General features: G+C 34.3%; 1 protein-coding gene across 1 annotated transcript in view; it reads right to left on the reverse strand.

The window, feature by feature from the left end:
- Gabrg1 (gamma-aminobutyric acid type A receptor subunit gamma1) overlaps window positions 1–12,245 on the reverse strand; it is a 76,280-nt gene that overhangs the window by 34,764 nt on the left and 29,271 nt on the right. Inside the window, exon 3 of the mRNA XM_028862545.2 lies at window positions 522–589. Coding sequence (XP_028718378.1) covers window positions 522–589 — 68 coding nt within the window. The remainder of the gene's footprint in view (window positions 1–521; window positions 590–12,245) is intronic.

The following is a 12,245-nucleotide window of genomic DNA, read 5'->3' on the forward strand; positions in this document are numbered from 1 at the left end:
TTTCCCAGATTGTGTTCTATTGCAGTAATAAAAACCACAACCAAATTCAACTTGATGAAGAGTGTGTTTATTTGCCTCGCAGGTCACAATTCATCATTAAGGAAAGCCTCAGCAGGACCTCAGGCAGGGTAAAACCTTGTTAGAAGGAACTTAAGCTTTGACCTTGGAAGAATTCTGCTTACTTGCTCCTCCTGCTTTCTTATACAACCCAGAACCACCTGCCCAGAGGTGGCACTACCCACAGTGGGCAATGGGCTTGGTCCTCCCGCATCTATCTTTAATTAAAAAATTCCCCACACACACTTGCATCCAGGCCTATCTCATAGAGTCATTTTCCCTCAATGGAGGCTCTCTCTACCCAGATGAAAATGCTTTGTGTTATATTGGCAAACTAACTGGTACAATAGTAATTGCAATCTTAAAACAATTACTTCACAATAAGCTATTGTAAATCACACACTTAATCATTCTCCTGTAAGACACACACTCAGGAATCCTGTATTGCAACAGTTTTTACTCACCATGTTTATGGGATCAACTGGCCCAATGCTATTCACATAAACGTCAGTTTCAATTACTGTGGGCCTCACTGCAAAGTAACACAGAATGGTCAATGATATCAAGTACTGTTCTAGAGAAATCTTAAATTTAGTAGTGAATCACATTTTATTATTTCAGTCATAATATATCTCATTATGAAATGTGGAAACAGTCTGTTATAGAATCATAAACTTTTCAGTTTGAAGTCAGTTATATAGATATAAATTCATGAGGTAACTATTTCATGGGTACAACCTACAGATATTGTAGATGTCTAAAAATTGCCCAACTAAATAAAAGACTTTAAATTCAATAAAAAAATTATCATATTTTTTCACAGTTAGTTCTAGGCCTTCAGTATTAGAATATAGTTTTGTATATAAATAATATTTAATGCTAATGAAGATTGAGTTTGTTGGTGAGTGCAAAACAGCCTTGCTCTCAGAGAGTAAGGTGAAAGGCCTTGATTTCTAACTTCTGCTGATTTCTAAATGGTTAATTATTCCCAGATGGCTAATTTAAATATACAATGTGAAGTCACTAAACACAGAGTTAAAAAGATATATAATAAGTGTCTACTGAGAGCCAGTTCTGGCATATACTGAAACCTGTAGAATGGGTATGAAAGGAGGCAATGTGTGTAGGATGCTGCTTCTAGGACTGAACACATGAGGACCTTGTAAATATCCATTCATTCCTCCTTACTTTCTCTCTTGGTAACAATACTCCTTTATCTTGTTGATAGTCGGATTTTACTGATCACTATATAGATATTTCTAGGATCCATATTTACTTTGCTTTGTATGTTGCCATTAGGAATTTCTCAGGTAGTCTTCACATGGTACATCTTTGTATAACCTATCAAAATGTACCTAAATGACCAGCATTTTAAAAAATGGTTACAAAGTGATATTATTTATTAGGAAAGCTTATCCAATACAGTCCCATATGTGATGGGATTGGGGTCCTTTGTTCTCTTTTAAATTTCCCTCTAATGAGATTTACCAGAATAATTACAATGTTCCTTTCTGCCATGAAGAATAGTTTTAGATAGTTTCTTAAACTCTACTCATAACCTCCACAATATAACATGCAGAGGGTCATTTAATCTTTGGCTCAATGGCTTCCAGTTGAGGAACAGACATAAGGTATGTACAAAATGGACATGAAAGGACAAGAGTTGCAAGGGGATCCATTATGTCTTCCTGAGAACTTGATAAAGAAAATGCATGAGGAGAAAACTCTCCTTGTGGTTAGAGGTTTGTGTGCATCATAGTATGGTGTTAGAGAGGTTTGTTTCACCGTTCTACCATGGTAAGCCTTGTACGCTTTTCCTTTCTGACCTGATATTCATCACCCATGTTCAAGGGCTGTGCTAGCCTTCACTGGATGCCTTTCTTGTCTACATAGGGCTGAATCTGTCAGTCTCAATATTTTTTCACTTGTGATTTACTGGTATATACAGCAAAGCCTTCAAGCAACAAAAATTCAGCGGAAATTGGTAGTCATTTTGAAAAACGGTGCCCACAAAGCCGTGATGTTTATTTTTGAATCTCTTGCAATGATTAGCATCTGTACTTGGGGTCTCATTCATTCTCTATATAGATTTGTTTATGTGTTCCCTCAGACAAAAAGAATTATTAAACGGTACACATATTTACTTAACCAGAAATATAAATAAGTCATTTTGAATTAGTTGAAAAGAAAGTTGAGTTTTCAAACTGACAAAGCACAAGAAAAGGGAATTTAACTTGCTAGCCTCATGTAATTGTCTTAAATAAAAATAGGTCACATGATCCAGAGGTTTGAATTTTATGTGAGAGTGATGACTTCTGAGATGAGTGCCTTTAATTGTCATTTATTTCTGCTAACTATTTACTGGAGGCAATAAGTAGATAATTAAGCTAATTACAGCCAGGATTTAAAGGATAATTTTTATGAAGCCAATTAGCAACAATATAACAGGTCCCTTATTTGAATTTGTAAGTATATTTATTGCTATCTCTAAGCAATTACAATTGATGTAAACACATAACTCTTTCATAATCAGATTTTTTCATTTATACTCATAAATCAACAAATATTTGGTTTCTGTGTTTAATACTCAACACTTAGAACTGGATACTGCCTACAGTAAAAACAAATAACTCTTCAAGGTATTTATTTTATAAGACATGTTTATCATATTAAAATGTAGGAACTTCTATATATTAATGAGTTGCTCTGACTCCATAATATCAATTTTCTGAGCCTATTAAAAGATGAAGCTGTATATGTTAGCCAAATATTAATTCTGGTGTTAGGACTCATGCCATGTGACATTATGTTACTGGGAGTATTGCTGACCAACACAATAAATCAAGGCCACTGATGATCCAAGTGAAGGATCATTCTTAGTTCAAGATAAAATATTTGCTGTTAATAAAGATATTCTGATTCTTGTATTATTATTTTATTAATATGTAAACTAATTGTTTATTGTATACAGAAACAAAATTTGTATAATACATGTGCAATGTATTTTTAAGAACTGTGTTTGCATAAGACTACAAAAAGGAAAAGATACCAAGATGAAACTATTACTAATAAGAAAATAGTCTCACCGGGTGGCAGTGGCACATGCCTTTAATCACAGCACTCAGGAGGCAGAGGCAGGCAGATATCTGTGAGTTCGAGGCCAGCATGGTCTACAGATTGAGATCCAGGACAGGTACCAAAACTATGCAGAGAAACCCTGTCTTGAAAAAAACCAAAAAGAAAAAAATTAGTTTCCATGTTTATTTATAAAAAATGGGAGACTTTCTGTTTATTCTACTTGTTTTTCAGTGTTGACAAAAATATTCAATTAACAATCACAAAATATATATTTCCTAACTATGAGTCCATTTTATATATCATAGGTAACTCTTGCATACTGGTATTCAATCAGATCTTTTCATCTATAGCCCTACAGACGATGAGGAAACATAAATGTGAAAATTAAAGAAAATGTTTCAGGCTAATTTGGAAACCAAGCTTAATGTTTATAAGGTACAAAATACAGAATTAGGAAAAAATATCAGAAATTTGTAACTGCTTTATCACATTGACTCACTGCCCCTATGATTGACTATGAATATTATTTATAGGCAAAATTACTCAAAGTTAAAGGTTTTTAAAAGTTGGAAAAATACTTTTTCTTGGCATCATGCTATTCATCCAGAGTCAGGTGACTGTATCACAGCTTGTACTACCACACCAAGTTGAAGAGTAAAAGGAGTCAGTGCTGTTGAGACAGCTAGGGTTCTCTGCAACAAGAAAAGGGACATGGAGCGTTGGTTGGAAACTCTGCATGAAACTTCTTCAGGGATCTGTTGTCCCGAAGTTGTACATGTGATACTGACAAATCGAATATAAACAGCTGTGAAATGTATGTGAGAATGAGGAAAATTTTCAGTTACTTCAGAGATAATTTGTGCCAGGTTCTGAACCCATAGCTGAAGGCTAGCAAATAAAATCACTATTGCTCAGTAGAAAAAAAAATCCATTGATAAAAATACTTTGGAAACACTGTTTAATTATTAAGATTAATCAATAATCATTAATTCCCCATATTTCCCAGAAGAAATTAAAGAAGATTAATCTCTGTGTGGCCAAAGAATTGCTTAAAGAAATGTGTATAATCTGCCTTAGGTTCCAATATTTCCAGCAAAACAGTAGTCTAACAAAAAGGAACAAATAGTAGTACAGAGAAGACACCTATGTTCAAATTCCAAAACAACTATCTGGAAAAAGACAGAAGGAGAGATAAAGGAGAAAGAAGTGGGGGAGAGAGTGGAATGAGAACAAATTCTGTTAGAAATACCTCTGGCACAGTCTCACTCTGTGTAAGACGTTTTCTTCTATCAACAAGGTTGAAATAAAGTTTGTGAGAGAAGGGAGTCAGTAACAGGCTTGAGATTGATGTGAAAATCCCATTAAAGTGAACCTGTGTGTCATCAATCTGAAGGTACTTAAAAATGTGTTCTGAGACTACAACAAATAGTAAAAGGAAAGGAATCTATGACTAAATGTGTTATAAAAGAACATTCTTCAAAACAAGTTGTTTCTGGGCAAAGCACAGTGTCAAAAGTGAAAATAGAAACATGCTTTAAAAATTGAATGGAAAAAGAAAAGTAGCAAAATGAGAATTATATATTTCTACAAGAAATAGAATCCAATAATCTGTATGTAATTCACTCCTTTTCCAACACAGAAGAAACACCACCACCACAGCCACTAAATCCACTAAAGCTGTGCAAGTGGCCATATGAGAACATCAATGGATTGAAAGTATGAAACTATGGAAAAATGTATCCAGATCATAAAATAATTGGACAAAAGAATTATTGCAAAAATAATTTTTAAAAAAACAACATCATAATCCAATTATGGAGAAAATGCTTACAGACAAAAAATGCTTACAGACAATGCACAGTAGAAACCTCACAGGAAAATACTCAAAGTAGTTTCCTCTATTCAAACAAGAATTTGGAAAATTAAGACTAATCACTTTGAACCAGAAATCCAGACAGTAAGCCTGGAGTGTAGTTCCTGTCCTTTAAACCAAGAGGCAGAAGCCAACTACAGAACTATGTGAAGCAAGACACAAAGATGGAATTACAGATGACCAATAGTAAATACAGAAGAAATTCAGTAATAGGTTGTAATCATTATAAAAAGTTAAATACAAGATAAATACAAGGCATGCAACTGTTATTAACTTATCTATAATAGAATCAATGAAGATATCAATACATTGGGATAGAAATAATAATGCAATAGTGTGAAATAAATAATTTTTCCTTGCATTAAAAAACAGTTGAGCCGGGCGGTGGTGGCGCACACCTTTAATCCCAGCACTCGGGAGGCAGAGCCAGGCGGATCTCTGTGAGTTCAAGGCCAGCCTGGACTACTAAATGAGTTCCAGGAAAGGCGCAAAGCTACACAGAGAAACCCTGTCTCGAAAAACCAAAAAAAAAAAAAAAAAAAAAAAAACAGTTGATTTTATTTTAAATTAAGTGGGAGGGAAGTTAACTAAGCTGAATGGTTCTTAGGCATTTGTTAATAAAGCTGTTCTTTTGAAATATTTTTGAATTTTCAGGAACCCTCAGAAAAACTTAACATCTAATAAGCTACAAGAAATAAAGCATTGGATTGTCATTACACTTTTCAAAAGGAACAAGCCAAGTGTGCCAGAGGTGAAATACCATACCAAGAGAAAACTCTGTAAAGGAAGAATGAACCCACGCTTTTACACCTGTATGTTCTACACATAAAGACCAAGTCAACAGAAAAGGTTTTCCACTCATAAATGATGTAAGGAAAATCTATCCACAGAAGTAATGACTCAGAAAATTTCAACAACAAAAAAATGACTAATATGATAAAAAATTAAAATTTAATACTGTAGAAAAACACTAAAATATAGAACAAAATGAAAACAATTTTGAAAATGTTGTTTTCTGTGAGGTAGCAGAACATATAAAGACTAGACTACTACTGAATATTATTGATACTGAATGTTAACTGACAAAGCTTAGAGTAATTGTATAGATTCTGATAGCATATTTTGAAAATAATGTGTAAAATAAACATCATGAAATGGTAGAATATGTTATGAAATGTAATGGAAGAGAAAACAATGCTTGCAATATTAAAAATATTAAGTAGAGTACATGTAAAAATAAACCATATGGGAAGCATGGAGATCACAAATTAATATGAAGAAATGAAGAGTCAGTCACATCATTTTATTTGACAATGTCATGTTAAAAAAATGACAGTTCTCTCGAAGTAAATTTACAAATACAGTATAATTTCAATAAAACTCTTAAGAGTTTTAGGACCAATATATTGTAGTAAAATTGGTATATTCAAGCATAAATGCAAGAATAGCCCAGGAAACATGGAAAATTAATAACACTGTAAAATTATGAGATGACATTTGCTATAAAATATATTAATATAAATATTTTACTTCCATATTATGCTTATTAACCTTGGTTAGTGCACTGCTGATGTATGTAAACAAGATACTAGAGAATAAAAAAATAATTAAATATTTAAATATAATATATAATAAGAAAATCTCAAGTAATAAAATAATACATGATACTGAGTTAACACAATAACAATTTGGAAAATGTAGTTAGATTCAGAATTTGTACCAAATACAGGAAATAATTCAAAATGTATGAGTAAATTAAATATGAAGCATACAATTCTATGTTACTTTTTTATTCATTAGGAAAGTTGTTTTCAGAGATATATATTGTGCATAGAAATTCATTAAGTTCTGAAATTATATGTCTTTATAAGGATTGACCAAATATGAGAATACATTGTATAGACATGAAAATCAAGTTCTCATTGTTGGAGAGGGAAGCTGTAAAAAGAAGGAACTGAGGCCTAGAATGAAAGTTGTAATGTTTGTATATTAAGTCAAAACAACAGTACAAAGTCATGCCTCATAGTACATGTATAAAAGAAAATCAGTGAGTATTGAAGCCTATGAATATGTGTAGAAAATTCCTATTGTAATTCACTGAGAAGAGAAAAAAAATGAATGAAACTAAGTAGTGATGAATACATCTGGGGCTTAGATCTTAAATTCCAAATGTCATTCTAAAAATCAAATGAAAGTACAAAGAACTCAATGTCCTTGGTGGATGAGTGAATTCTAGTTCTGGGTCAAGATGAGCTAGAATGTCCGATGTGATCAAAGAAACCAGGAGTTTATAACACAATAGGGACACAGACACAGACAAAGGAAACAAATTATAAGAGGCTCCTGTGGCTTAATGTTTCACACTGCACAATACAATGAATAATGACAATGATGGATTATGAAGTGTAAAACAAAATAATTGCTCGTGGTCTTTGATGATGCTAGTAATAATAGGTAAACAACTGTAAGAGAAAGAGCCATTGTACCTTATGGTAGAATTACAGCCAATATGTGTGGAATGAATAACAGCAATATTGAGTCTCTTTGGAAAATAGAGCAGTAATAAATGTCACAGGTATGACTCACTGATAATTCTAGAATAATGGACAGGGGTGTGCTGAAATACTTTTGCATAGTTTCACACTATCACTTTAAAATATATTAATCAGAACAGGGAAAAATAATATCTTTAATTCAATTAAGTTGGAAGACTCAATACTTAAGCATATAAAGAACATTAATATCACAAGTAATAAGTTGGACTTGGACAGAGCAGTACCACATCCTCATGATGCAGTGGGCTGAAAAGGGATTGCATTACTCTTGTGATACTCTAGGCAAAAGGATTGCAACTATAATAAAGCTATTATGCAAATTCAAAGTAAAGGGCACTCAACTGGACAATGCTCTTTCTCTCTCTTTAAATTAAGACATATTACATAATTTTCCATTTTCTCTTTCTTCCCTCCAATCCCTCCACTGTACCCTGCATTGCTCCCAACTGAAAATCATGAATGAGATCTCTCCATCAAATCCAGACACAAGAGGGTTAGCAAACATATGCACAGGGCCAACACTGGTCTGCACCAAATGGGGTTTTAGAAGCAAGAAGGGAACACTGGGCTCCTTCCATAAATCAAAAGTTACCCCTCACTGTTAACTACTTGCAAATGAATTTTTTTTCTCTAGGTTAGTCTCACTGGGGAAACAAATCACTCTTAAGGAAAGGTCACATATCCAGCAGTAGATGGCCAACATAAAACAAAGGCAAAGGCATCTTTTGAGGTTCTTTATCTCATAATGTTAAGTCGTGTGGGTTTTTTTTAAATTTCATTACAGGTCTTTGAATATATATTATAGCATGCAGTTTGGGATTTGTATGGGATTTCTATGTGCGCAAACATGTGTGTCTCTGTGTCTATATTTGTTTATTGTGCTTTATCTTTGGCTTTTTTTCTTGTTTGGTTGTTTTGTCATATTCTGATTTGTTCATTTAATTTAGTATTTATTTTGATATTATTTAGTATGAGTCCTCACATTAAGGTTTTCTAACAAGATACAGAAAGAGTGTGGATCAACATGTGTGGTGATATATTGTGTACCATAATAAACTTGCATGAAGATCAGAGGACAAAGCCAGCCACTAGATTAGACATAGAGGACAGACAGTAGTGGCACACACCTTTAATCCTATCATTCAGGCGACAGAGATCTGTCTGGATCTCTGTGAGTTCAAGGCCATTCTGGAAATAGAGCCAGGCAGTGGTGGCACACACCTTCAATCCCAGTACTGGGAAGTACACATGCTTTAATCCCAGGAAGTGACAGCAGGGTGGAGAAAGGTATATAAGGAAAACAGGAACTAAGGCAGTTCAGCCGAGACCCATTTGGATGAGAACTCAGATGCTTTCAGTCTGAGAATTCGTGGAGTTGCTCAGGCTTAGGAGTTGGTGAGGTAATAGGTGGTGGCCATGGCTTGCTCTGCTTCTCTGATCTTTCAGCTTTCACCCTGATATCTGGCTCTAGGTTTCTTATTAAAAGACCATCTTAGATTCGAACAACAAAAATGGAAAGGGAGGGGTGGAGAAACTTGGAGGAGAAGGGAGAGGAGAAGCCAAAATCAGAATGTATTGTATTTAAAAAAAAGGTATTTTCAATAAAAGAAAACAGAAATCATTAATGACTTTTTCTTTTATTGTTATTATTACATTATATATAAATATAAATATAAATATAAATATATATATATTGATATGTATGTGTGCCTAATTGTATAAATGCATTCTACTTAGAATGTTTAGTGTTTGGTCTTGCATATCAATACATATGTATACATATGTGATCATGTATATGTATATGATTTGGGGGCTGACCACTTGGTCTTGAATAACCAGAAAATACCATTTCCCTTTCTCTATTAATTATTAAGGTCATATAAACACAAACATTGTGGGGTGTCAGAGGGGCATGAAGTTAGAAGATCTAAGGATCAAATAGAAGCCTTGTGCCAAGGTTCTCTTCCTTTCTCTTAGATTGGGTTTATAATGTTAACATTACAGATTACTGAAAAGCACATGTAGATATTTTTAATGTCTCAATTTTAATTTTGACTAATGGAATAAAGCAAATATTTTTACAGCAATGAAATGGCTGTGGAGGAGAAGGAGAGGGATAGGGGATCAGAACATGAGGAAATGAATTTGATGATCAAGTAGGAAGAGAGAGAGAGAGAGACAGAGACAGAAACAGAGACAGAGACAGAGAGCAATGAAAGAGCTTGATAAATGGAGCCAGTAGGGGATTAGGGAGAAGCCCGATGCTAGGGACATCCCCAGGAATCTACAAGGATGACACCAGCTAAGACTCCTAGCAATCATGGAGAGGGCTGAACTCCTAGGCTTCAGATGAAGAGAAGGAGGAAGGATTGTATGAGCAGGGTGGGTCAAGATCATGATGGGGAAACCCACAGAGACTGTTGACCCATGCTAATGGGAACTCAGGATTCTGGATGGAGGGCTGGGGAAAACTGCAGGGGACCTAACTAGGCCCTCTGAATGTGAGTGTCAATTGCCTGGCTTTGTCTGCTTGTGAGGCTCCTGGTAGTGGGACTTGGATTTATCCCTGATGTTGGAACTGGCTTTTAGGAGTCCACTCCCTATGGCGGGATACCTTGCTCAGCTTTGATGCAGTAGGGAGGGGCTTAGCCCTGCCTCAACTTTATGTGTCAGACCTTGTTGACTCCCCATGGGAGGACTTATCCTCTTTGAAGAGCAGATTGCTGTGGGATAATGCTTTTGTATGCTGGTTTAATAAGATGCTGATTGGTCAGTAGCCAGGCAGAAAGTATAGGTGGAGTGAGCAGACAAGGAGAATTTTGGGAAGAGACAGGCTGAGTCAGGAGATACCAGACTGTTGTCGTCCAGGGAACAGCATGTAATGGCACACAGGTAACACGTGGCAACATACAGACTAACAGAAATGGACTGAGTTTAAGTGTAAGAGCTAGTCAGTGGAAGGCCTGAGCTAATGGCCAAGCAGTTTTAATTAACATAAGCCTCTGTGTGTTTACTGGGATCTGAGGGGCTGTGGACCAGGCAGGACACAGAAAAACACGAGCTACAGTGGACGGAGGGTGGGGTGGAGAAGAGGTGGGGGGAGAGGGAGGAGAGGAGGGAGGGAGAACTGTGGTGGGTATGTAAAATGAAGAAAATTAAAATAAAAAAGAAAATTGGCCAAGCAAAAATTGGATTCTATAACATAAGAATAAAATTTAAAAGGCTATTCAATGTTGTTTCATAAATAAAGGAACAGATTGTTAATAAAAAGAATAAAGAGAAATAAAGTTAATAAAGAGAAACGTTGAAATCATGGGAACATTAAAAACAAAAGTATAATATAAACTATTTAACTTGGGTAATTTAAAAATAGAGCAAATCCATTGTACAGTTTATCATCAAAACTTGGAAAAGAATTTTAAAAGTTGCATGTAATTACATCTACTAAAACACTTATATATTGTAGATTTTTCCCACAAGTCAAACTCTAACCTAACATGAGTTTCCAAAGGTTGTTTTTTACTTTAAGGAAGTATTAACATTGATCTTAAATAGACAGTGACGAAAAGGGGGGTAAAGTGCAACCTGTTTGCATATGTCACTAAAATCACTTTTCAAAACACATAGAGAGCACCAACAATAACATGACTATTGGCTGTCCTCCATAAACATAGGTGGATTCTTATAAAGTGTATTATGTATTATACATTAATATGTGTGGTTTATACTGAGGTAAAGATGTGAATAGATGCATGAAGAAGCTTCATCCTAAGTATGTCCCAGGAAAAATAATACCAAATATAATGTAATGGCAGCTTTTAAAAGTTACTTTAGTAAGTTCCATGACTAAGCTTTGAAAACATGAAAACTTGGCTTGGGGCTGGAGAGGTGTCTCCGTGGTTAAGAGTACACGTTTCCTTGGCAGAAAATAGAAACTGCTTCTGGGTAGCCATGTCAGGCTGCTCAAAACTGTCTGTACTTCCAGCTCCAGGTGATCGAACCCTTTTCCAACCTTAGGGACATTGCACTAAAGTACACAGATCCACAGTCAAAAGCACATTTACTTCTAATAAAAGTAAATCAAATCCATTTAAAGTTTGACTAATGTTGTTAAATGATTGAATCTTATTTGTAGAAGAAAGACCATATAAAATACTGACAAAATATGATCTATATCAGAAGGTATTTGAAGTTTCAATAGAATAATAACACTTGATATACACTAAGAGAAAGTAACAAGCAGAGTGTCTTAAAATTATGTCATAGCAACTATCATTTCAACATACCAACGAATTGTGAGTTAGGTCTCTGATAATCAAAAACAAATCAAAACTATTGAACTTTGTACTATAGTCCTGCCAGGGCACTTTGAATGAAATTATAGAAGTAAAGTATTCATTACTGATAAAATAATCACATCTTTATATTACTAAAATAAATTCAGAGTTTTCTCACAATAAATAATGAAGGTTAATCAACTTTGAGTAGAAATACAAAATTGGTTTTGTTTATATAAGCTAAATTTACATTTATGAAAATATGATTACTGTTCATAAAACTTAAACATATCTAAATATATTTAACAATATTTATATTTTTATATTTATAGCAGTATCTGTACATCTTTTATCATAACTTTTTTATTGAATCTTGGGAATTTCACATCCTGAACCCTAATTCCA

Source organism: Peromyscus leucopus, chromosome 10 (assembly GCF_004664715.2).
Source record: "Peromyscus leucopus breed LL Stock chromosome 10, UCI_PerLeu_2.1, whole genome shotgun sequence".
NCBI classification, from domain to species: Eukaryota; Metazoa; Chordata; class Mammalia; order Rodentia; family Cricetidae; genus Peromyscus; species Peromyscus leucopus.